The sequence below is a fragment of the Oryzias latipes genome, chromosome 4 (assembly GCF_002234675.1).
Source record: "Oryzias latipes chromosome 4, ASM223467v1".
In the NCBI taxonomy this organism is placed as follows: Eukaryota; Metazoa; Chordata; class Actinopteri; order Beloniformes; family Adrianichthyidae; genus Oryzias; species Oryzias latipes.
Genome location: NC_019862.2, coordinates 7,810,279 through 7,833,922, shown reverse-complemented (window position 1 = coordinate 7,833,922; position 23,644 = coordinate 7,810,279). Strand labels below are relative to the sequence as shown.

The 23,644-nt window shown below is 46.0% G+C and overlaps 2 protein-coding genes and 2 long non-coding RNA genes across 4 annotated transcripts; 2 read left to right on the top strand and 2 right to left on the bottom strand.

Annotated features, from left to right (window-relative positions):
* The first annotated feature begins 2,403 nt into the window (after positions 1–2,403).
* pias4 (protein inhibitor of activated STAT 4) lies at positions 2,404–16,089 on the top strand. Its single transcript, XM_004067705.3, has 11 exons — positions 2,404–2,510; positions 4,131–4,509; positions 4,607–4,691; positions 4,767–4,808; positions 7,003–7,093; positions 9,840–9,968; positions 11,352–11,457; positions 11,538–11,611; positions 13,363–13,523; positions 13,738–13,889; positions 13,966–16,089. Exons 1-11 carry the CDS (start codon positions 2,484–2,486, stop codon positions 14,229–14,231), a joined length of 1,512 nt encoding a protein of 503 aa, XP_004067753.1. The 5' UTR covers positions 2,404–2,483; the 3' UTR covers positions 14,232–16,089.
* Positions 9,347–9,948, bottom strand: LOC110014922. Its single transcript, XR_002289944.1, has 2 exons — positions 9,811–9,948; positions 9,347–9,704 (listed from the first exon to the last, which is right to left on the bottom strand). It is a non-coding gene; the product is annotated as an uncharacterized LOC110014922 (long non-coding RNA).
* Positions 15,752–16,690, bottom strand: LOC105353893. The gene is made up of 2 exons (XR_908613.3): positions 16,156–16,690; positions 15,752–16,015 (listed from the first exon to the last, which is right to left on the bottom strand). It is a non-coding gene; the product is annotated as an uncharacterized LOC105353893 (long non-coding RNA).
* A 584-nt stretch (positions 16,691–17,274) lies between these two features.
* On the top strand, positions 17,275–23,136 carry map2k2 (mitogen-activated protein kinase kinase 2). The gene is made up of 11 exons (XM_004067704.3): positions 17,275–18,027; positions 18,199–18,409; positions 19,455–19,601; positions 19,679–19,756; positions 19,844–19,895; positions 20,935–21,059; positions 21,286–21,493; positions 21,570–21,634; positions 21,717–21,778; positions 21,944–21,989; positions 22,060–23,136. The coding sequence occupies exons 1-11, from the start codon at positions 17,939–17,941 to the stop codon at positions 22,168–22,170; spliced, it is 1,194 nt and encodes a 397-aa protein (XP_004067752.1). The 5' UTR covers positions 17,275–17,938; the 3' UTR covers positions 22,171–23,136.
* The last annotated feature ends 508 nt before the right edge of the window (positions 23,137–23,644 follow it).

Below are 23,644 nucleotides of genomic sequence, written 5' to 3'. Positions count from 1 at the left end.
TTATCTGCGTAAATTATGCGTTATCTGCGTAACTTGTGCGTTATCTGCATAATGTATAGGTTATCTGTGAAACGTATGTGTTATCTGCGTAACTTATAGGTTATCTGCTTAACTTATATGTTATCTGTGTAACGTATGCATTATCTACGTTACTTATGCGTTATCTGGTAACGTATGCGTTATCTGAGTAACATATGAATTATATGTGTGCCTTTTCTGAGTAACGTATGTGTCATCTGCGTAACTTGTGCGTTATCTGAGTAACGGATGCATTATCTACGTTACTTATGCATAATCTGCGTAACCTATGAGTTATCTGCTTAATTAAAGCGTTATCTGCGTAACCTATGCATTATCTGGTAACTTATCCATTATCTGAGTAACATATGCGCTATCTGCGTAACTTATGAGTTATCTGCGTAACTTATGCGCTATCTGCTTAACTTATGCGTTATCTGAGTAACGTATGCATTATATGTGTAACTTATGCGTTATCTGCGTATTGTGTGCCTTTTCTGAGTAACCTATGCGTTGTTTGTAATTCATGCATTATATCTGTAACATATGCATTACCTGTGTAACTTGTGTTTTACTTGCATAACTTATGAGTTATCCGCATGACTTATGTATTATCTGTGTAACAAATGCAATATCTACGTAACTTGTGCTTTACCTGCGTAACTTATATGTTAATCTGTAAAACAAATGGGTTATCTGTATAACATCTTTGTTACCTGTATAATGTCTGCATCATCTGTATAATTTTTTGTTAATTATAAAATGTCTGGATTACCTGTATAAAGTCTTTGTTACCTGTATAATATCTTCATCTCCTGTATAACGTATGCGTTACATGTATAATGTCTTTGATACTTATATAATGCCTGCATTACCTGTATAATGTCTTTGTTAACTATATAATGTCTTTGTTACCAGTGACGTGCAGTCAGGAGAGGCAGGTGAGGCTGTGCCTCACCTGTCATGGGAAGAAAAGAGAAAAATAAATTCAATTATTATTATATTTAAGTTCAGTAATTTGTGCTTTGCAGTCATTTTCCATTTAAATGTATCATTTTTGGGTGTTTTTTCTTTTCAAAATCGCTGAATTTCCGCATTTGCCGTTCAGATACTAAGAAGTGACGTGCGATGAGGCAGCAGCCCGCTGAGCCTCACCTTGGATTGCGCAATACCTATGCAGTCAGACGGTACTGCTGTCTCTCTGTATGTCGGTTCAATCACTTGTACTCTATGAGCTGAGTTTACATAATTTAACAGAGGTATATGATGTACAGTGTTTGTTTTTATAAATAACTGAGGGACGTGTTTCTTGTGCTGAGCGCTAAACGCCGGCAAAAAAGCAACTGGGTGAGGCCAGAAGTTCCCGTGCCTCAAGTTAGGGGGCGCCGGTGAGCCCTGAGATTATGACGCTAAAAATAATAGAAGAAGTGATAGCAAGCGGCAAGTCATTTTCTTCAGAAGGAGCGGCATATGGGCTTTATTTACAAGTAAAGGTAAGACGATAATAAGGTTTGTGCTTTTTTCTATGCTGCAGTTTGTATATGAAAAAACATGTTGAAATGATATTTTAAACAAAACACGTTAACTGTTGTCAATTAAATGGTGAATAAGTTACTCAGTATGGTTCATATGTTTGTAAATATGATTGATGACGTCAGTGCCTCACCATCCATTAACCTCACCGCACGTCACTGTTTGTTACCTATGTAATGTTTTCGTTACCTATAAAATGTCTTTGTTACCTATATACAGCAACGTCTTTGTAACCTAAAACATGTCTGCATTACCTGTATAATATCTGCGTTACAAGTAAAATGTATTTGATACTTATATAATGTCTTTGTTACCTATATAATGTCTTTGTTTCCTATAAATGTCGGTATTACCTGGGTTATTGTTATTTATCTAAAACCTGTTTTAGATGTGTAAGTGTGTGTAGGTGCGCGCACGCGTGTTTGTGTGTACATGTTTTAATAACCCCTTAATGGAATTACATTCAGAAACATCTCAAACAAAGCTTTACCTTCGCTTTCCGGGCTGGAGGCAGAACCCGGAGCGGAGTTTATTGGTCGGACGGGATTCGGATGGACCATGCGACCCATTCCATTTGATACCCCATGCTTTCCATCTGCGTTTTACTTTAATAGTCTTTAAAGCGCCAGGTCGAAATATCTGGATATTATCAAACGGACCCAAAGTGTAATCCGACATACTTCCTCACACGACTTCATGCATTTAGAGTGAGGCCTAATTGGAAACGCAGACCTTCGTCTGAGTGTTTTATTAATAGTTGGACTGTAACTTTAAAAAAAAGACAGCGCTTCCCACGTTGCCTGTGGTCCCGCCCCTTTTCACAGGATGAATATTTTCATTGGCTCCGCCACCTGTCAATAAAGACTGACCCTGAGTTTCATTGGTGAGAGACCAGCCGTCACTTCTGACTCTCGCGGTACTGCTTGACGAAGATGGCGGCCGAACTGGTGGAGGCGATGGTGAGTAGAGGCTGGTTCACTCTCATTTGAAGTGGAAAGAGCGTGAACGCGGCGGCTTAAATCCCGCCCTTCAGTAGAGTACCTGGCTGTAGTATAAATGTGTTGTTAAGGACGTGTTTTCTCATGAATTCAGACTGCTGCGGTCTCTGCCGAGCTGTGCTGCTAAACCTGTTAGCCTGCTAGGTGATGGGAACATTGTTTTAGCTAGCACCGTGCTGGTTCTGAGGGAAGAAACCGAAAATGAATGACGTGCGGGTCAAGTGTTTGTGTTTCCCTGTAAAGATGCTGGATGAGCTGCGCTGTTTTCACGTCTTATCTTTTCGTTTCGGTGTAAATGGTGGTTTTAGATGGTTGAGTAAAAGCACCTGTCAAACCCTTCAGTAGCTATGAGATTGAACACCCACAGGGGAGCTAGCTTGCTGTAGCGCAGCCTGCTCTCTAGTCTGTCTGAGCGGTTTCTAGAAAGAACTATACACGAACCAGGGCTTGTGTCAACTGTATCCCACTCTCACCGGATTCTTAAAACTCTGGACCGAAGACCAGTTTCCTGCCGGGGTCCAAATCCCACCAGCCGACTTAACAAACATGTTTAATAATACCAGCAAGGATGTTGCAGCAACAAAACATCTCATATTGAACCGTTCCTGTAAATGGAAGTCCTCACCCGATTGATTATAAACAATCTTTTTCATTTAAAATCTGTAGCTTTCTTTCTGTCTGGGTTAACAGCATCCCCACCCATCCCACAGGTTTGGTTTTTACATATTTACATTGAAAGGTTATGACCTTTATTTATTTTAGTCTGGAGCTTGAAGTCAAATATGTAAATGAAGCTGTCAGAGTGATTCATTATGACTGTTGTGGACACCATTTTCTCTCTTTTGCATGTGTAGCTTATTGTTTGAACTATGGCTGCACAATATACCGCAAATTTCTCACAATATCAAGTTGTGCAACTTGACAGCAAAAATTGCAATAATGGTCACCTTAATTGTGCTAAAACAATCTTATGGCAACTTGAAGCATTTAACGAATCAAATAAATCCCTTTATGCATTTGACCAATCGGATGGACTCCTTCACGTTGTTGACCAATCAGATGGAGGCCTATTATGTTAGATGATCACCTCCTATGTCGACGAGGGTCATTTGGAATATAATTTTTAAACGGTTGCTATGAAATGTGAATTATGTTTTTGGTTGTTTTGCTCTTTGTTTATATACCGCAAATTATATCGTTATCGCAATCTTAATCACCAATATCGCGAGTTTTCCTTATGTCGTGCAGCCCTAGTTTGAACCAAGTTAATCTATAGTATAAATTTTGCTTTTTGTTGTAATTTAAGTTCTTCCTAAAAACTAGAATCTGTCAGAATTTATTCTGGATTTAATTCTATAATTACTTGTATTATAAAACAGAATCCGCATTGTGTTTTCTGGTATGTTTCTGATACTTCTCTTTGTTGTAAAAACACATAGAACATTATAGAGCTTTTTTATTTCTATCAAAGTAATTTTGATGTTTGTACCGTTTGCTCTGGTTGTACCCAAACCCTCTTTCTGAGAAAGCTCATCACTTTTTCAGAGTTCTTCAAATACCATTTTCTTTGTCTCGTTTCAGAACATGGTCAAAAGTTTCCGGGTCTCAGACCTGCAGACGCTGTTGGCCTCAATGGGTCGCAGCAAAAGTGGGCTGAAGCAGGACCTGGTGGGGCGAGCGTTGCGGCTTGTGCAGACAGAGTACAGCCCAGAACTGCTAAAAAATGTCAGGCAGCTTTATGAGTCGCGGTTCCCTAAAACATCTGGCTGGTTGGCAGCACGGCGTCCAGAGGGCGTCCCAGTCGCGTACTCGCCCATCAGCTCTTCTCCCACCGCTTCTCAGGGCACAGACTACCTCAACGGCATCTCCAAACCGCTCACTGCCCCTGCAGTGGAGGTCAACATGGTCCCACTGTCTTTTTACCAGACTTTAGAGACACTGCTGCCACCTACAGAGCTAAGTGAGTGTGGAACAGCTGTTTACCCCTCACACTGAAGGTTGGTTTTCCTTTTGTCTAGATTTTTGTAACTGGTTTTGTTTCTTTTAAATGTTTGCAGTCCCTCAGAACAATGACAAACTGCAGGACAGTCAATGCATCTTTGAATTAACACCAAACCAAGCAGACCAGATCAGAAATGCAAGGTAACTAGAAAACCATAATACCGGTTTTATTTACAGCCGTTTGGTTGAAATGTAATCACTCTGTTTCTTTCTTAGTGAGCTGCGACCGGGAATCCGATCAATTCAAGTGGTTCTTAGGTACGTTCCATCACCCTTTGATCATCTGCTAATTCCTCCTGTTTCTTGTCAGAATCTTTCTCAAAGTATACATTTGAATGTGTTTTTATTATTCTTTTATGCTGTTTCGCATTTCATCAGTATTTCTTGGTTCATGTTTATACCATTAATCCGGGGTCTCAAAGGAGTATTCCTCCTACACCTACTGAGGAGAAAGGAGCCCCACATGCATTTTCCAGGCATCCACAAAGCCTGTTTTCCTCTGACTGTCTATCCACTACACAACTTCCAAAACTTTAGAGGAGGAGTCCCTGTAGGACAGTTGTTTGTAAAGTTCAAGGACGTTTACTTGGTACTTTACAAGCCAGTGCTCTTTCCACATGGAATTGCAAACCTTCCAAATTGGAAAAAGACCTCTTTCCAGGTTTGCTAGGTGGTTTTCATCAGCTGTGTTTCCATAACACAAGAGCACAAAACTTTATCAAAATTTTAAAACCGTTGAAAAAACAAAATTACACTGTTTCCGATAAATCATAACTATGCGAATGAGAACAAATTATACTATAATTATAACCATAATTCATTCAGAATCACGGCGACTGATGTGAACAATACTTTGATTGATGCATTCAGATTTCTGCCACAGCACTAGCGCTCATCATCATCGTATATCAAAGGAGACGTCGGCGTCTTCTTCAGGCCGTGGGAGTGGCTACAGATGAAGGCATTTTGGGAAATTGTGGTTGTTGATTTTTACAGAGGAGCTGTGGATCCAACAATTCCACACGATACGCTTAACTTTTGATGATCTGTGTGATGCTCTGGGACCTCTGGTGGCGCCTGCTTTGCAGCGCCCAAGGCCCCCGGTTCCTACCAAGAAGCGCATCGCCATCCGGTTGTTGGTCATGTGCCTCATTTAATTCTAAAAAGTGCTTCCATTGCAGTTTTGGGAAATATGTCGTTTCGATGCCCCTCAAAAACCACCTTCTCCAAGTGCAAAACTTTTTTTTTTCCATTAAGCTAATCTATTATCACAAATCCAATAGTGTTCCTTCAACAATTTACTATATAATCAAGATGCTTGACTTTACTAAAGCATATTGATTAAGTAACACTGCTTTAGATTGGATTTAGAGTAAAAAAAATCTTTATTTTTTGAATACACATCATGCAGTAGTAAGCTTATAGTTTTCACCATAGTTTTTAGAGCAGCACTCGTTATTCATAGATTAGGCGTCTGCTCAGTCCTTGTTACGCGTCTGGACGGAACATATATTGTTTGGCTTCCACCAACATAAGAAAATGCCCTTTAAGTTTTAATAAATATATTCAAACTCCTTGTTATATTTTACCTTCATAAATGTAAAATTTCTGACAAAAAACCCACAATTGTTTTTATTTCTGATGGAGGTCAAACTATTAAATCGGTTCATTTTTCAAAAAATCCACAAAGCTTTAAAGTGTCTTAAAATTTGCTCCCAACATCAAGTTGTTTAAAAATGTTAGATCTGTAATATTTTCAAATCTAGTTTAACGTTTCCATTATATACTTTGGTTATTCATTCCAACCCCTGGTACTTAAGATTATTTTATATCATTCTACGTTTGCATAAATATACAGTGTATATTGATACTTTTGTGCTGAACCTGGCGTCTAGAATAAAGCTTATATTCAAAAATTTCCCCGCAGTTTCTCTGTCAGCAGAACAGAGAGCGCCTTTCTCATTAAAAACAAACTATTTTTTCTGTTTGCAGGTCGATGTTTGAGTTTAGACAAACCAATAGAGGCACTTTAAAAAAAATATTTGCCTAAAAAGTTATTGATCCTGGAAGTCTGAATCAGTGAATATCTCGCTAACTTTACTGTTTTTGTGCGCCTCTTTCTCAGACTGGTGTCGTATTCTGCTGCGCTTTACGGCAATAAAACGTGATCCGTTCATGATATGCAGACTTCTAGGAGAACATTTGTCTGTAATAATAAGCTTGAAATCTATAGAATTAAACACATGTAAAGGATAAAAAAATCGGATCCGATTGTAATCCAACATCCAATTCCAATCGAGTCTGAAACTACGTGGTGCTTTTGTTTGTCATGAAAAACTAGGTGGTGACTCCTCCACTTACAGGTGAAAACCTGGTGACTCTTGAGGCCCTGATTGCTGTTCCTGACATGTCCTTCATTCAGTTCTCTGATGCCTTTTATTTGTCTCTGCAGAATCTGTTACTCAGACTCCATCGGAGTTGAAGAGGACCAGTATCCTCCCAACATCGCTGTAAAAGTCAACCAGTCCTACTGTCACGTACCAGTGAGTTGACTCGCTCTTTGTCCTGTCACAGTTTGTAAAGAGGGAAAATTTACTCCCTGTGTGCGGCTCTCACTCCCTGCACGCGCTCCCTCTTCTTTTACACACGCGCGCAGTTTCAGCAGCACATACACATCCTCATTTTACAACAGAAGTTTCCGTCTCTCGACGAAATACGACAAATTGACTGCGTTCTATTTAATTTAATTTCCAGTGCGACACCACGACTCTTGCTGCTTCATCACCGCGGTGATCAGAAATCCCACACCATCACAGCTCTACTCCAGAGCGGTTTCATAAAGAATCACTGTTATTCTGAGAGAAACCTTTTATTACTGTTCTCTTTCACTCCACATGAACATGAACATGCACTGCTAGAGTGCGATGAATATCATGTTTTGTTTGGGAACTTTTTGCGCAGCGCAAAGTTACTTGTCTCTATAAACAAAGTGTGTCGGCGCGGCACCGCGCCCCCTGCTGGTTCATCACCGCAGTGATCAAAAATCCCACACTGTCACTGCTCTATGGGCAAGTGAAGCTTCTGTTGGTAACCTGCAGGGGACCGGCTGCTCTTTAGGCCTCCGTAGAAGCTGAAACATGGAAAGTTTGCTGTTGTAAACTTGTACATCATGTAGAGTCATTACTGATGGAAATGTGCTCAGTCTTTCTCGTCATTTTGATGAGTTTACAGGAAATGAAAACCCAAAATCAGTGTCTCTGAAAATGAAACCTTTTTAAAAAAAAAAAGTATTGGATGGCGTCTCCGTTTGATCAGTTAATGAACTGAAAACATCTGCAAAGCTTTGTTGAGCCTTTCAATGCTCTCAGTCTGCTTCCAACCATGGAGAAGACTGCTGACATGACAGATGTCCATCAGGCACTCATCAACACTTTCACAAGGAGAACCAGCTGGAGAGCTCACTGCTGTACAAGCTGGTAGTTCAGATTTCTGCGACCAGAACATTGAGGGGAAAGAAAAAGTTCTGCAGGGAAAACGGCAGCCTTGAGAGGCATCACAAGGCTGGAGGCGGAGCACCAAGAGACAGACGGATGCAAAGGCTGCATTTCCCGTGTCAAATTGCTCTAGAACCACAGACGCCAGGAGCGTCTCAGCTGGCCACAGGACAGCATCAAACTCTGCTGAACTTCATGCTGCCCTCTGCTGGCCAGCTGCATGGAGAGGCTGATTTTACTGTCCAGCAGGACCTTGTTCCTGTGCAGACTAAAGTACCCAAAGCTTCTGCAGTGACCATGGTGTTACTGAGCTTGATGAACCAGAAAACTCATCTGACATGAACCTGATGGAAAATCCATGGACTCTAGTCAAGAAGAAGAGACCCCAGACCAACAATGCAGATGACATGAAGGAAGCGGTGTCCTACATGTTTTCCAACTAACCTGCCATTCAAGCTCCTTATTGGCTAAATGCACCTGATCCAGGTTATTGGCAGCAGAGGAGGCAGGATTTCTTTAAAAAAAAAACATGACAACAAAGGCAATCTATTTCTATAGAGGAGCTGAAAAAATACAGAATTTTTTCACGATATTTTGTTGTTGTTTTTTTAGTTGTTTTTTTCAGATCTATCTGCATGTAAAAACGTCGGTAGTGGTTTGAACAGAAGAAACTTCCTGTGAGTCGGCCTTGAATGTTGGAACGCGACTTTTAGAAAATGTGGGAAGTTGCATTTAGAAACAGACAGGTGGCAGGCAGTCTTCTTAGCAGGAAATCTTCAGCAGTTGTGTTGGAGCTGGAAAATGAGCAGCAACTACACACAAACACAGTTGTGTTGCATCATGGCAGCAGATGACGTCTTTTTAGAGGAGTTTAGGAAGTTCTGATGGAGTTAGAATCTCATGACTTTGGGCTCGGACTGATGGTCCAACCTAAACCTGGAACTGAAAGCCTTCCTGCTGCTGGGTTCTCTGAGGTCCACATTAGTGATGTTCTGCAGAGCTTCAGCTTTCAAAAATCCCTTTCTTTCTGCTCTTTTCACAAGATATTTGTCAGCAAATCATAGCAGCAGATAGTTTTTCATTTTAGGAAGCAGGAATGTAAATCTGAGGAATTCTTCCCTTTTCCAAATTATTATGAAAACTTCACCTGCACTGTTCAGCACCTGGTATTTCTGAGTCAGACTGGTTTAAGTTTGGGCTAAAGATGTCCTGGATCCACTCTGGGTTGGTGAATGGGATCCAATCGGATCGCTCAGAAGGAATCAATAACCACTAATCACGACATGAATCCTCTGATGTTTGTTTTTTTGTTCTTTAGTTTTATTTAAACAGAAACAATCCAGAATTAGTACAACTGTTTTTGAAACCTGCATTTAGGTTTTGCAATATGACCCAAATTTGAACTTTTTTATTTGAAAAAATGTCAAATCCATTTTAATAACAAAAGGTTTTATTCTAAAGACATCTATTATAAAATTTCTGCTCTTAAATGGATGAACCTCTCAGCAAAGATGCATCTCCTGTGTTTGCTGACGGTAGAATCTCAGAACCCGATCCGGGCCGTGTTCTGCCATAGCTGCTCGCTCTGACAGGTCTCTCTAGAGCTTCTGTCTTTTTTTCCACTCTTCCCGTTTGTGCAGGACCATAACGCACCACAGCTCTGTGGGACAAACAGACACAAACACAAAGCTGTCTAAAACGACTTCCTGATCAAATCAGCATTAGATATCTGAACCTCTGCTGCAGAGTTTCTGTTCTGTTTAAACCTGGGGTTCTCTGGTTTCTTCGTTCACAGGGATATTATCCTTCCAATAAGCCCGGCGTTGAACCACGGCGTCCCTGTCGTCCCATAAACATCACTCCCTGGTTGCACCTGTCCAGTGTCACCAACAGAGTCACCATCACCTGGGGGAACTTTGGCAAGGTCAGTCACATGGTTACTTCCATACCACAGTTCCATGTTCTTCTCACGGTATTCCCTGCTTTGGACGGCCACGTTAACGTGTTCATCACATGTTAATGTCAGGCTCAATCTAACAGGATGGTTTGCAGCTTTTGACTCGATTAAAAACTGACCTACATTCCAGAACTTCCTTCTTTAAAAACAAAGGGACGTCGTTAATTTAAAGAAACCAAACATTTAAATCAGGTTAATCACTGATGGGTCTAGCTCTCTTTGATCAAATCGGACATTTATTGATCTCATGATGGAGAAAATCCAGGTGTTACAGCAGCAAACAATGGAAGGAGAATCAATGATGAGCAATGAAACGCAAAGAAAAATGGATGACTTCATCGAAGGAAAAGAAGTACAAAACAAAAAGGTACAAGCAACGGGACTTTTGTTAATATTAGAAACTTTTAATTACCAAAAAGTTATTTAAAAAACGAACAAACAAAAGTCTTCAATTCCTACTTCAGGTCTTCAGTCTTCCTGCTTTGCGGATTCTTCTGAGCCTCTCCTCCATTTTTTTAGAGGGTCCAGAGACCAGAATCTGCTTCTGTGAGAAGAAATCAAGACATTCAAATTATCGGATCATAAGACGCATGAACCCAAAAAACGTTGGGAGATAGTGTAGTATGACTGCCAAACGCTACCCAGAATTCCTAGAGGGGTCCAGAGACAGGTGATTGGTCAGAGGAGTTGATGGGAAGTTTTTCTAGTGAACTGTAGTGTTATCAGTCTTTGCAGGACAACACCACAGATGCAACTTTACTGACAAAAACAATTCTGACTTTTTCACTTCATCACAATGAAGTGTCAACGCAAGGCTCCTGACTACAGTACCCATAATGCTCCAACAATCCACCCGGCCTTGCAGCTGTCTTAGTTTATCATCGTTGTACTGAATGATGAGTGTCATGGACCACAGAAAACTGGTTCCAGAATTCTTACAGAAGACCACTGTTGATTATTGAGAATATGATGGATTTTAATATTACAATAGTTTGATCACAGGGTTCTGTCCTTCTGATCAACTGTGTTTCAGTTGAAGCAGCTAAAGATCTTCTAGATCACACTCTTTAAGTCCAGCTGCTCTGAAAAACAGAGCCCTGTGAGATCTTTTCTATGTGCTGATTTAGCCAGATCCTACTGAACACAGGAAGTTCTGAAGAAGGTTCCGTAAAGAGCTCTGTGTTAACTCAGAGCTTCTCTTCTGCTGCTGCAATCGCTTGAATATTAGAACCTTCCTGAGCGGTTCTGGAACCAGTCTCCTAATTGTTTTCAGAGCTTGAGTCGATGTTTCTGCTCAGTTTTTCCAAAGTTTTCCTGAGGAGCTTACGAACTGTGAACTCCTGCTTTCAGCGATACTCTTTGGCGGTGTATCTGGTGAGAGCCTTCACTGCCGCCGACCTCTTCAACCAGCTGAAGCTCTGCTCTGTGGAGAGTGCAGAACGCTGCCGTGAACGCAGTAAGTCCTTCAGACTGAACTTTAGGCTCCGGGACTGAACTTCAGCTCGCCATGACCTTCTCCTCTGCTGTCTTCTGCAGTCCAAGACAAACTTCGTTTTGATCCTGAGAGCGAAATTGCGACCACGGGTCTCAGAGTGTCTCTCATCTGTCCGGTGAGTACTTCCCAGAAATCTGGCATTACCAAGTCCTCTGTTTGCCCAGCAGTCCTATGAACAAAATATAAAATATACAGTGCTCAGCATAAATGAGTACCCCCTCTTTAAAAAGAACTAATTTAATCTGTAGCTTAATGCACACAAGGAAAATGTCCAAACTTTCTACAAGGTTGAGTTTTATTGAACTCTTCTTTAACTCCAGAACATGAAATGAAGGTTAATGATCTAACTTGGATCACATAATCTTCACCCTGCAACAAAAACTACTACATCTAGTATTTTGGATGAGCACCGTCAACAACAACAGCAACATCTAACTTCTTCCATTCTTCAAGAAGAACCTCTTTTAGAGCCCGGATGCTGGATGGAGAGTGATGCTCAACTTGTTCTTCAGAATTCCCCACAAGTGTTTGTTTGGGTTCAGATCAGGAGACATCCTTGGCCATCCAATCACCTTCACCCTGTTCTTCTTCAGAAATGCAAACGCCGCTTTAGAAGTGGGTTTTGGATCATTAGCCGCGGTTACATGGGCAGAATATCTTGATCGGATCAATGGTCGGGTTAAAATTCACCCGTGCACATGGGATCAGAAAACCTTTTTCCGATTAGAACAAACGTTCCCATGGCTCACACTTTCGGTCGGAATGAATGATTTGGGCATGCGCAGTAGTGTAAAATCACCCGGATGAGGAACCAGGTCTCGTTGTAAACAAACCGCTGCCACACAAACAGGCAGCATGTGCAGCAGCTCCGTAATACGAGACGATCTTCCAAACGTGCTTTTATTAATGTTAAGAATATTATGAAGCGCCTGTTCGCTCATCGTTTTATTTAATCCGTGTGGTCGGTGCTTTTTTGTGGAAGAATTAAGCTGGAAGAAGGCTTAGGGCAGGCTAACACGGGCTAACATCATTAGCCTTGATGGACACAAAATCCAGGACCGTGCGAGAAACGCAGCAATCTGCATCTTCGCTGCACCTTGGCTGCACGTAAATGTGTGGGAATAACATCAGCCTTTATTTTGTCGGGACACGACTGGAAACACAAATTCATGTGATTGTTTGAACTGTTTGACTGAGCGACATTTATTTCTGCTCTGAAAAGTTCACACAGACAGACCGCCCCAAAGCCACTCTGTGAGCTTTGCCTCTAAATGCAGTTTATGTATGTGATTCTAACCAGTTTAATTATGTTTCCTGTTCAATTACAGTGTGAAAAAAGTCATAGTCCGGGCACAAAGATATAAATACATTTGGTTTAACGTTTAATATTTCTGTCTGAATACGACTTACTTTGTTTTGAATACAAGTCCCCCATTAACTTCCTGTCAAAAATATGTTTTTACAGGAAGTTAATGTGAAATTTCGGATTGAAAAAAAGACAGAAATTTTAAACGTTAAATTTATTTATTTTTGTTTTGGTTTTATGGAGTCAAACATTTTAAACTCTTCCTCGGTCCATATGTATCTGCTTGGATGCATGAGCTCAGAGGTAATTTACCTGATATGCTGCAAAATGTTGATGAATAAATCCAGTTCCTAAAAGCATGTGAATGTGAACACTCTGTTGTTTAAAGGACTCGAAACATTCAACTGTAGGACTTGGAGGTGACGTGAGACTTGTTGGTTTCGACTTGGGACTTGAGACATGGGACTTTGTCCCTCCTGTGGTTCACTGTGACGTCCTGCTGCTGATGTTCCTCAAAACGCCATGACTAACCTCCACTCTCCTCCTCCTGTCTCCTCCAGCTGGTGAAGATGCGACTCGGCGTGCCGTGCCGAGTTCTGACCTGCGCCCATCTTCAGTGTTTCGACGCCGTCTTCTTCCTGCAAATGAACGAGAAGAAGCCGACGTGGACCTGCCCCGTGTGCGACAAGCCGGCTCCCTTTGAGCTCCTCACCATTGATGGGTGAGGAAAGCTGTGTCCAACATTTACGACTGAAAACTTCATCTGCACTCTCGGGCTTTGACAAGTTTTTAAGTCAAAACCACAAAAAATCAAAGCTATGTTTGTTTTGACCTTCCCTTGTCTATACGTGAGGACAACTTGAAGTGTTTTTGTAAGTCTGGGTTCTGCAGATCTTTGGCAGACCTAAAGGTTTTTATCCACATCTGGGTTTCAGGTTGTGTTCAGAGATACTGAAGCTGACGGGTGAGGACATCGAGGAGATCGAGTATTTGACAGACGGCTCCTGGCGGCCAATCAGAGATGAAAAGGAGAAGGAACGAGAGCGGGAGCGCAGTAAAACTCCAGAGTACTCGGTTGTTGACATATGTAAGCGTCTGCGCGTTTCTTAGAGCGCCGTCTGCGCCGCGTTACAGTTCGTGACCTGCTGGGTTTGTGTCTGCAGGCAGTCCTGAAGCCAACGGCCATTCTCCGGCCCACAGCAGCACCAGCCTGACGGGCCGACCCGGAAGCAGCTCCTCAGGGATGGCTGGAGTCACGGGAGCACCGGCAGCAGGAGGTGTGGTAGTAGATCTGACTCTGGACTCCTCCTCTGAGGAGGAGGGGGGTGGGGCTGGAGGGGACAGTGAGGACACTGAGGACAGCGCCGACAGCCCCGCCCCCAAGAGGGGACGATACAACTACGACAAGGACTTGGTCACGGCGTACTGACCCTGCAGTTCTCCTGACAGACTGAGGCAGAGGAGCATGGAGGTTCAGACCTGAGGGCAGAAGGAGCCTGATGCTCACAGCGCGTCACTCCTCTTCGTGGCGTCCTGGCAAACCAACGCCGGTTTCTGGAGGAGAACGCGGTGTCTCCATGTCCCAATGGGGGCTGCTCCTCCTTTAAGCTTGCAGTAAACCCCGTTCCATCCCGTTCCTGCTGTAAAGACTGATCTCCTGACTACTGCTGCCCCGCCCCCTTAGTCTCCAGACTCCTCCCCTTCACCGTCTCTTTGTACAGACTGTCCGCCGCCGCTGCGGACCTTCAGTGTTTGCATCACATTCTTCTCACATTAGTGATGGACAGGAAGTTGTAAGCCAGCCGCCTCTGTCCTTTTTTGTTGTTGTTGAAGATGAAAACATCAGATGAGAAGACATGAAGGTCTGAGGAGCAGGTCAGGTGGAGATCTTGGTTCATAGCATCAGTCCAAACGTTAACCAGATGTTTCAGGATCATCTGGTTCATGGAGGTGCAGAGCACAACACCCCCCCGAAGCTTTCCTTCTACGCGTCCTCGGATGGAGAAACCTACCTCAACCGCAGAAGCTCGGCCCACAGATCTGAGAGCAGCTCTGGAGCAGCTGCAGACTTCCTGAGATGTTTCTACACTGGACTTTCATACGATGTGACCCTGTTCTCGGTCCAAATCCAGGTTCACAGGTGAAGCTCTTATTTTGGTTGAAGTTCAGGATGTGGTCTGCCTGGCTCCTGCAAAGACGTTTGTGGACAGGAAGTGATGGGCGGAGCTGCGCGTTTGGGTCAGTGGAGACGTCTGAAGGTCAGAGGCTGTCACTCTGCAGCTGCATCACTGCGCTCTTCGCACTGCTCTGCTTCCTGGACCTCCTGCTGTCAGGTGGAGCGGCTGTTGTCCGTCACACATCTCACAACAGTTGAACCTCCCGTTGCCCCGCCCGTCAGGCTCCTGTCTCTGCTGATGAGCTCACACCAGAGCCGGCTTTGCAGGATCCGTTTTAGTCCCAGAGTGAATCTTCAGGCCGTCGCATCTCCCGGTGGAAGAGATGTTTGCACTTTGATGGAAAACCTTCAGAGGACTCGTTTGGAAGCTCTGCATGTTTTCATTTGTTCCTGCACTTTGTGACCCGTTTCCATTCGCCGTGGGCTTTAGGTTCTGAGGGTTTCAACTAGAGGGTCGCGCTTGTCCACGACACGTTCTCATCCGCATCTCCATGTTGCATTTGGATCAGAACTTCCTTCACAGCAGAAGAAGGCGGATTCATGGTTAGAAAAAGAAGCTGGAGTCAAATGAAATCTGATCTTCCGGTTTGGAAGACACGAAGGCTTCGGGTGTTCGAGGAGTTCTGCTCCTGTGGCTCCGCTGAAGGTTCTGTCCATAGAACTCCTCGTCTGTTGGAGGGTCAGGCGGCCGGAGTGGATCTCCTCAGCGTCTCGTGACATCATGGTTGGTGGGACCGAGCCGCGTAGATGGTTTGAGCCTGTGGGGTCCCTGGTTTTTTTTTCTTTTACTTCTCTTAGTGGCTTCTCTTTGTAAATGCAGAACGTAGCATGGCCGCCCGGTGGCTCACAGTTCATTATGTACGAGTTTGGTTTTTTAAATGTTCATAAAGACAATAAAATGAAAATCTTATTTTATTACGTCTGGAATTCCCCCTGGTGATTCTTCTGGGTGACAAAACGCTGAGTTCAGCAGCAGCTCTGGACGCCGCCGCTGTGGCCAACATGTTCCACGTGTGAGTCTGTTCAGGACGATGAAACTGTAACATAAAGAAATGTATTCTAACAGCTGTTATTGACGTGTTGAATTAATAAAATCTGTTCTTAAAAAACATCTTCGCCTCTTTTCTGGAACTGTGTGACCTGAGTCTCAACTTCTGCTCTGGGAGGAGCTGCCCACCTTCAGGAGGCATTTGCTCCTACTCCAGTGGTTCCTTCTCTTTTTTTCTGTGTCTCCTCCATCCTAAAGAAGCGTCAGCTGTGGTCTATCAGGTTCAGACTGAACTGCTCTAGGTTTGCTTCACTAAACGGGTGGTTTTGGTTGCAGCGCTGACTGTTCATCCTCTAATTTATCTCGGATGAAACGCCGCCGTCTTCTGAAAACCTGCTGAGACGTTTGCATGATGGCACCAAACTTCAGCAGAGATCTGCTCTTTGGAGATGTGTGCAGCTGAGTCTCTATGAAAAACACGTTTGATGAATCTTCTGAAGTTTACGTTTGAAAAGTCAAAGTCTCCAGAACTGCAGGGTTGATGGGCTGAAGCCGAAAGGCAAACCGGTCAATTAGCTGAAATTACATTTACACAATAGATGATTTTCTGCATTAAGATGCCAGCACCCCTTTATAGAAGTGTTTCTATAGCACAATTAAAAATAAAGTACCAGAAATGCTTATTCGTTATCAAAATGAAGCTGCAAAAAGAAAAAGCAATCCACCAAACTTCTTTTTCTTCTTCACTGCTCATTCTGTCACTTAATTCAAAGGATAAAGAAAATATTATTTGACATTTCATTTTCAAAAGGTTCTCTGGTAAATGTGTAGCAAAATATTTGCAGGGTGGATGTTAAAATGAAAATGCAATCCCCCCTTTGCTTATTTGTTTAAATAATGACACAGAATAAGTGGTTTTTATGTTGAAAATGAAAAAGCATTTTGAAGTATTGATTTTTCATTTTATTTTTGAGTCATTAGATGTAGTTACCTTTTGAAAATTAAAAAGCATATCTGTAAATCCATTTTAATTGTCAAATTAGACATTTCTAAATGAATTTTGCTACACATTCGGTCAATATCATTTGAATTGAGTAAGAACATGCAGTGTTGAAGAAGAAAATGAAAAAGAATTTTGGTGGATTGCTTTTGAGTCAAAAAATGCAGCTTCATTTTGAAAATGAAAAAGCATTTCTGGTTTTGACGATTATTTTTGATTATGCTACACAAATGCTTCCATATATTCTGTGACATTCTTTGCATGACTGCACTTCTCTCTTTGGCCGCGGGATGGCGGTGTTTCCCAAGAAGCCTGTTTGTCTGCGGACATAAACGCGCAGAAAAGCTGCAGTTTGGTGTCCGACCAAACCCCTCCTCAGCGCCGCGCGAGCCTTAGAAAAACCTTTATGTCCCTGCACCCGCACTTCGACTTCCACTGGGATTCTGGTAATCTGTCACTCAGCGGGTTCGCCGCTGTACCACAGCCCCATCGCCGTAGGCAGCTGCTGCTTCCTGTATTGAGGCACCGGGGTCAGGAGCGGAGCCACGCGCGTTCAGCAGTCGTTCCTCGCGGACTGAAACCAGGACGAACTACAGTTTGGAGGCTGTGGTGAAGTGGGCGCCGCCTTTTCGAACCTCGGCCGCAGGTGACTCTTGGACGCGGGGGGAGCTGCTGCTGCGTGTCGGGACTCGGACGTTTGTTGAGGGACTGGCGCGACCTGCTAGCAGCTAATGGCTAGCAGCAGATAGATATCTAGAAAATCCAGATCCTCCGCGGTTCTCAGGAGAACGGTTCTCCTGATGGTCGCTTTCTCTGAGCTACACTGACATGCCCCCCCCCTAACGGAAGTGAAAGCTAACGTTAGCCAGGAAACTTATTAGCCGCTCACGAGCGCCGAACAAGGAAGAGGTGCCGCGCGGCCGCACTGACTGTTCGCTGCCGGAAGGAACCGTGCGGGAACGATTCCCTGAAATGGCCCCCAAAAGGAGACCCGTTCCCCTGAACATCACACCCATCGGGGAGGGACAGACCACGTCCAACACCATCGATGCTGCGTCCGAGTGAGTCCCGGGGGGGGTTAACAATTTACATTTTTATGCAGATCATGCAGTACCCTGAATCTGCAGGGGGCACTCTTTTGCACAGATCTATCATCTGTAGGGGGGTGTAAACTGTCTCTATCTGTACTTTGACCCCCCCCCCCCCACACACACACACACACCCTTCCCCAGAGCCAACCTAGAGGCCTTACAGAAGAAGCTGGGAGAGCTGGACCTGGATGAACAGCAGAGGAAGCGTCTGGAGGCCTTCCTCACCCAGAAGGCTCAGGTGGGAGAGCTGAAGGACGAAGACTTCGAACCCATCTGTGAGCTGGGGGCAGGAAACGGGGGCGTGGTCAACAAGGTCCGCCACAAGCCCTCGGGTCTCGTCATGGCCCGCAAGGTGAGGACCTCATCTGACGGTTTGGTGAAGAAGGCAATTCTGGAATCTGAAGCCTGACTTTCTCCCAAAGCCCGCCCAATTTTTTCTGCACTGCAAAGTTACCAGCAGCTGCTGCAGACGGGACACAACAAGTCTGCTGCAGCTGCTGCAGGCGGGACTTGACTTGTCTGTGGCTGTCGCAGATGAATGTAACTGATCTGTAGTGGCAGATAAAACACGACCGCTGCAGACGGGCCACGACTCGGTCTGCGCCTGCTGCAGACGGGACACGACTTGGTCTCTTGCTGCTGCAGATGGGACAGGACTTGGTCTCTGGCTGCTGCAGACGGGACACAACAAGTCTGCTGCAGCTGCTGCAGGCGGGACTTGACTTGTCTGTGGCTGTCGCAGATGAATGTAACTGATCTGTAGTGGCAGATAAAACACGACCGCTGCAGACGGGCCACGACTCGGTCTGCGCCTGCTGCAGACGGGACACGACTTGGTCTCTGGCTGCTGCAGACGGGACACGACTTGGTCTCTGGCTGCTGCAGATGGGACATGACTTGGTCTCTTGCTGCTGCAGACAGGACACAACAAGTCTGCTTCAGCTGCTGCAGGCGGGACTTGACTTGTCTGTGGCTGTCGCAGATGAATGCAACTGATCTGTAGTGGCAGATAAAACACGACCGCTGCAGACGGGACAGGACTCAGTCTGCGCCTGCTGCAGACGGGACAGGACTCGGTCTGCGCCTGCTGCAGACGGGACAGGACTCGGTCTGCGCCTGCTGCAGACGGGACAGGACTCGGTCTCTGGCTGACACTCACGAGATCCTCAGACTGGTTAGACGTTCTTCCTCAGGCTGTTCAAGGCCTCCAAGTTCCATCAGAAGACTTAGTTTCCTGTAGTTGTTAGTGGAGGGGCGGTGGGTCGTGTTGCTGAATCTGCTGCCCCCACAGTGATGCACGCCCCCTCAGAAACCATCCAGACGTTCCACTGAGGTACTGCAAGTGTCTATGGTCCTGCAGACAACTCCCACACTGTTCCACCTCTTCCCTCCTTTAGCTAATCCACCTGGAAATCAAACCTGCCATCAGGAACCAGATCATCAGGGAGCTGCAGGTGCTCCACGAATGCAACTCCCCCTACATCGTGGGCTTCTACGGGGCTTTCTACAGCGATGGAGAGATCAGCATCTGCATGGAGCACATGGTGAGACTCTGAGCCTCCAGGATCCCTGAAGACGTCCTGCTGGTTGAGGTTCTCATCCACGTCTTCTGTCTCCACAGGATGGTGGATCCTTGGATCAGGTCCTAAAGGAAGCCCGGAGAATCCCTGAGGAGATTCTTGGAAAAGTCAGCATAGCGGTAAGAGCCTGTGGCTGGGGGGGGGGGTCTGTTCCTCTGGAATGGGTTTGTTCTGCTGCTGGATCTTCTCTGCTGTGTCGTTGGCAGGTGTTGAGGGGGCTGGCTTACCTGCGGGAGAAGCACCAGATCATGCACAGAGGTAACCACGCCTCCAACACCGACAAACATCATGTCTGCTCTTCTGTCCTCATACGCTCGTTGGCTCCTCCTAATATGACGGTAGAACCATTATCATGATGCAACCGGAGCACCACCGCGTGAACAGAACCAACGGTCCAAATGTCAGATCACACCTTTGAATCTGGGAGGAAAACAGCGGCCAGACGTTTGAGATGGAGGCTCCTCTTAGGAGGAACCTCCCTGCTGGTGTGAAGGAACAGTCGCTGCTTTGACGCTGAACCACAGCCGGCTCCTGAGGAGTAAACATCTCTGAAAGCATCAGCGTTCTCCACGGATCTGATGTTCTGGAGAGGCTCGGTAAAAATCGTTTTTGTTTTGTTTCTGGTCAGACCCTCTGAGGCGGACCTCCACCCCCCACCGCAGAGGGAAATCATAGGTGTGCGCTGAAGTCGGCTTCAGGATGGAGATGTCCGGGAGCTCAGCTGTAATTACAGCCTCTCAGACCTGATTATAGAGAAGCCGCACCCAGTGGCCCCTCCCTCCACCTCCCCCCACGCTTGCTGTCCTGTGTGTGTGTGGGGTGGGGTGGGGGGTCACAGCCGTTTTCTGCAGGAAGGTTTCTGCCTTTGATTGGACAGCTGACGGACAGGAAATGTGTGGCGTCTGTTCACTGGTTTGAGTCTGGAGCCTGTTGTCGTGGTGTTCAAATCCACGGCTTTGGTTCAGCGTCCCCGTCTGCACAGCATCCCCCCCGCTAACCAGCCTGCTCAGAAGATCCCCGGTGGATCTGTGGTTTCTCTGGACAGCCAGTGTTGAGAAGAGCTCTCCGTCGATGTCTGATGGTTCAAATCCCGATTGAGGCGTTCAGGGTTTCTGGAATCAAATTTGGGAAATCCAGGATCACAGGGGACGAGTCACTCCTCAGATCTGTGAAGGAGCAGCTGAACTGCAGACCTTCTGTCACGTTGACGTCTGTTAAATCTGATTCACAGAGGAGCTGGGCTTTCCCGACTGCCTGTGTGTCCCTGAACGCATCACCTCCTCTTGTTTGTCTGCAGACGTCAAGCCCTCCAACATCCTGGTCAACTCCCGCGGGGAGATCAAGCTGTGCGACTTTGGCGTGAGCGGCCAGCTCATCGATTCCATGGCCAACTCCTTTGTGGGGACGCGCTCCTACATGTCTGTGAGTTGGCCCTGCCCCTGCCCCTGTCCCTCTGCCCCTCTGTCCCTGTCCCTCGGCCCCTCCAATTTGAAGCAGTTCTTCAAGCTGCTCCTGTGTCCATTTTTTTAGTCCTTCCTGCTGCCGCCTTCTTATCACCTCAACCCCCTTCCCTCCACCGTCCCTGTGACGCCCCGCCCCATTGGCTCAGTCACCCTCCCCCGCCTCTGATGTGGTTTTCTCTCAACAGCCGGAGAGACTGCAGGGGACGCACTACTCTGTTCAGTCGGACGTTTGGAGCATGGGGCTGTCCTTGGTGGAGCTGGCGATCGGCCGCTATCCCATCCCCCCACCCGACGCCAAAGAGCTGGAGGCAATCTTCGGATTCGCCATTCTGGACGGAGCCGAAGGAGAGCCGCACACGCAAAGGCCGAGACCCCCCGGCAGGCCTGTGAGCGGTAGGCATACGTGGTTTGGGCTTTCCTCAGGTTGGGAGGCGGAGCTTCATGTTGTCTCTGTGGGTCTTCCCTCCAGGACACGGCGTGGACAGCAGGCCGGCCATGGCCATCTTTGAACTCCTGGACTACATCGTGAATGAGGTCTGAGGGGCGTGGGTCTCTATCATGAACGCCAGGTTTCAGAGCTGCTTCTGATCTTCAGCTTCTGCTGTTTCCTCCTCAGCCCCCCCCAAAACTGCCTCATGGTGTCTTCACCAGTGACTTCCAGGACTTTGTGACTAAATGGTGAGCAGTGGAAGGACCAGCTTCCTCCTGACAGCGTCCCACAGAAGCCGCCATCTCTCCCGACCCGCAGGCAGCTTTTCTGCTGAATAGAGACAAAAATCGGTGAATTTGTCATGATTTCAATCCCAGTCGCGTTTGGTTCACGTTCTGTCTCTGCTGTTGCAGTTTGATCAAGAACCCGGCTGAGAGGGCAGATCTGAAGATGCTGATGGTGAGTCTCCAGGCCTCAGACCTTCTCGCCGCGCTCTTCCTTCCAGCTGAAGTTCCTCTTTGCTTTGCAGAGTCACACGTTCATCAAGCGATCAGAGGTGGACGGCGTGGACTTTGCCGGCTGGCTGTGCAAAACGATGACCCTGAACCAGCCGAGCACCCCTACCCGCGTCACCGAGTGACTGGACGGAGGCGGGCCGCTGCACGCCGCGGGGCTGCTGTGACGCTGCAGCACGCCATGGCGGGCTCCTCCCCTCCCTATCTTAGGTTTTATTGTTCTGGCTTTCCCTCACGTCTTCTGTCACCAGCAGCAGTTTACAAGCCCCCCCCCCCCCCCCCCCCTTAGCTCCGCCTCCAAGATGTTGAGTCCCCCACACACACACACAGTTCACAAACTGATTTTGTATGGTTGAATCTTTTCTATGGCAACAGTGGAGGCTACATTTCACAAACTCGCTTCATGACTGGAGCCTGTTTGTCCTGCAGTCACCTGCTCCTCCACCTCCTCCACCTTGCAGGATCCCGTTGTGGTCCAGGCGTGGCGTTCTCTGCAGAAATGGCCGCAGGGTCCCGGCGCATGAATTCTGACATGAGAACGCCGCCTGTGGGCCTGATACCTGCTGTAGGAACGTGAGTTCCAGCTGCTGATGCTGCTTCAGAACCTGCAGCCTCCTGGATCTCAGTCTCCTCTCCTGATGGGACGTTTTCTCCTCGGTTCTTCTGAACGTTCCCCTGAAGCCTCTCTGCTCCTGCTGACGTGGTGCTCCATGCTTCCTTTCCACCTCCATCCTGGAAGAAGCTTTGAGCCGATTTGAAGATCCAGACCTGGAGAGTGTGGTTGGATCTTCCCGACCAGCTGACCCAGCCTCGGTCCTGTGTTGTTCTCCTTCCAGCCTCCCGTCCTGCTCGAGCTTTTGTGTTCTTCTGCTTTTGGCTGCTCGTCCTGACAACCCCCATCCCGTGATGTGCAGACGGAGTGTTGCACGAAGCGAAAAACAAACCAAAAAACAGGAGTTCTGTTCGGCAGTCTTAACATTTTGGTCCTTTCGATTTCTGTAAGAGTCATTTTATGCTAATAGAAGATGTGTTGGTTCTGGTTCTAATGTACAAAAAGATTCCAATAAAACTTATTTGTCGATGTTCTGCCATCTCTTTTCTCTTTATTGAAAGACGTGGAGCGAAGCTTCAACCGGGAAGTGACTGTGGCCTTCAGCTTTAGCCGCCGGTGTTCACTGCTGGATGGAGGTTTTACTGCCCCGGACCTGGTTCTGGTTCTGGTATCTGATCAGCAGCAAAGTGCATCTGTTCTAAGAGGGCGAGGGCAAGAAGCTGCAGCTATACTTTGTTGATACATCTCTGTATGAATGTATAACTGCTGATTGTATTGTTTTGTGCATTATTCTTGCTTTGATTGCTTGAAATAAACCATTTCAAATAAAAGTGATTCCCATGAAGCTGCAGGTTGGTGACGGAAAAAACCCACAGAGGTCGAGGGTTTTAGGAACCCATTCTGATCCTCAGATTCCTGCAGATCAATGAAACCTGTTCTGCTTTGTGGATGGATCTCCGCAGACGCAAAGACTCCTGTGGACGACGTGTGGACACCTCTGAGACACTTCCAGCAGTTTTCCACACAGTGATGTCATTCTGATTACT

Bases quoted from the DNA above. Each gene is read 5' to 3' on its own strand.
- map2k2 (XM_004067704.3), top strand. From the start codon at position 17,939: ATGGCCCCCAAAAGGAGACCCGTTCCCCTGAACATCACACCCATCGGG. The intron at 18,028-18,198 runs GTGAGTCCCGGG...ACCCTTCCCCAG, and splicing joins ACCATCGATGCTGCGTCCGA to AGCCAACCTAGAGGCCTTAC. The intron at 18,410-19,454 runs GTGAGGACCTCA...TCCCTCCTTTAG, and splicing joins GTCTCGTCATGGCCCGCAAG to CTAATCCACCTGGAAATCAA.
- pias4 (XM_004067705.3), top strand. From the start codon at position 2,484: ATGGCGGCCGAACTGGTGGAGGCGATG. The intron at 4,692-4,766 runs GTAACTAGAAAA...TTTCTTTCTTAG, and splicing joins GACCAGATCAGAAATGCAAG to TGAGCTGCGACCGGGAATCC. The intron at 11,612-13,362 runs GTGAGTACTTCC...TGTCTCCTCCAG, and splicing joins GAGTGTCTCTCATCTGTCCG to CTGGTGAAGATGCGACTCGG.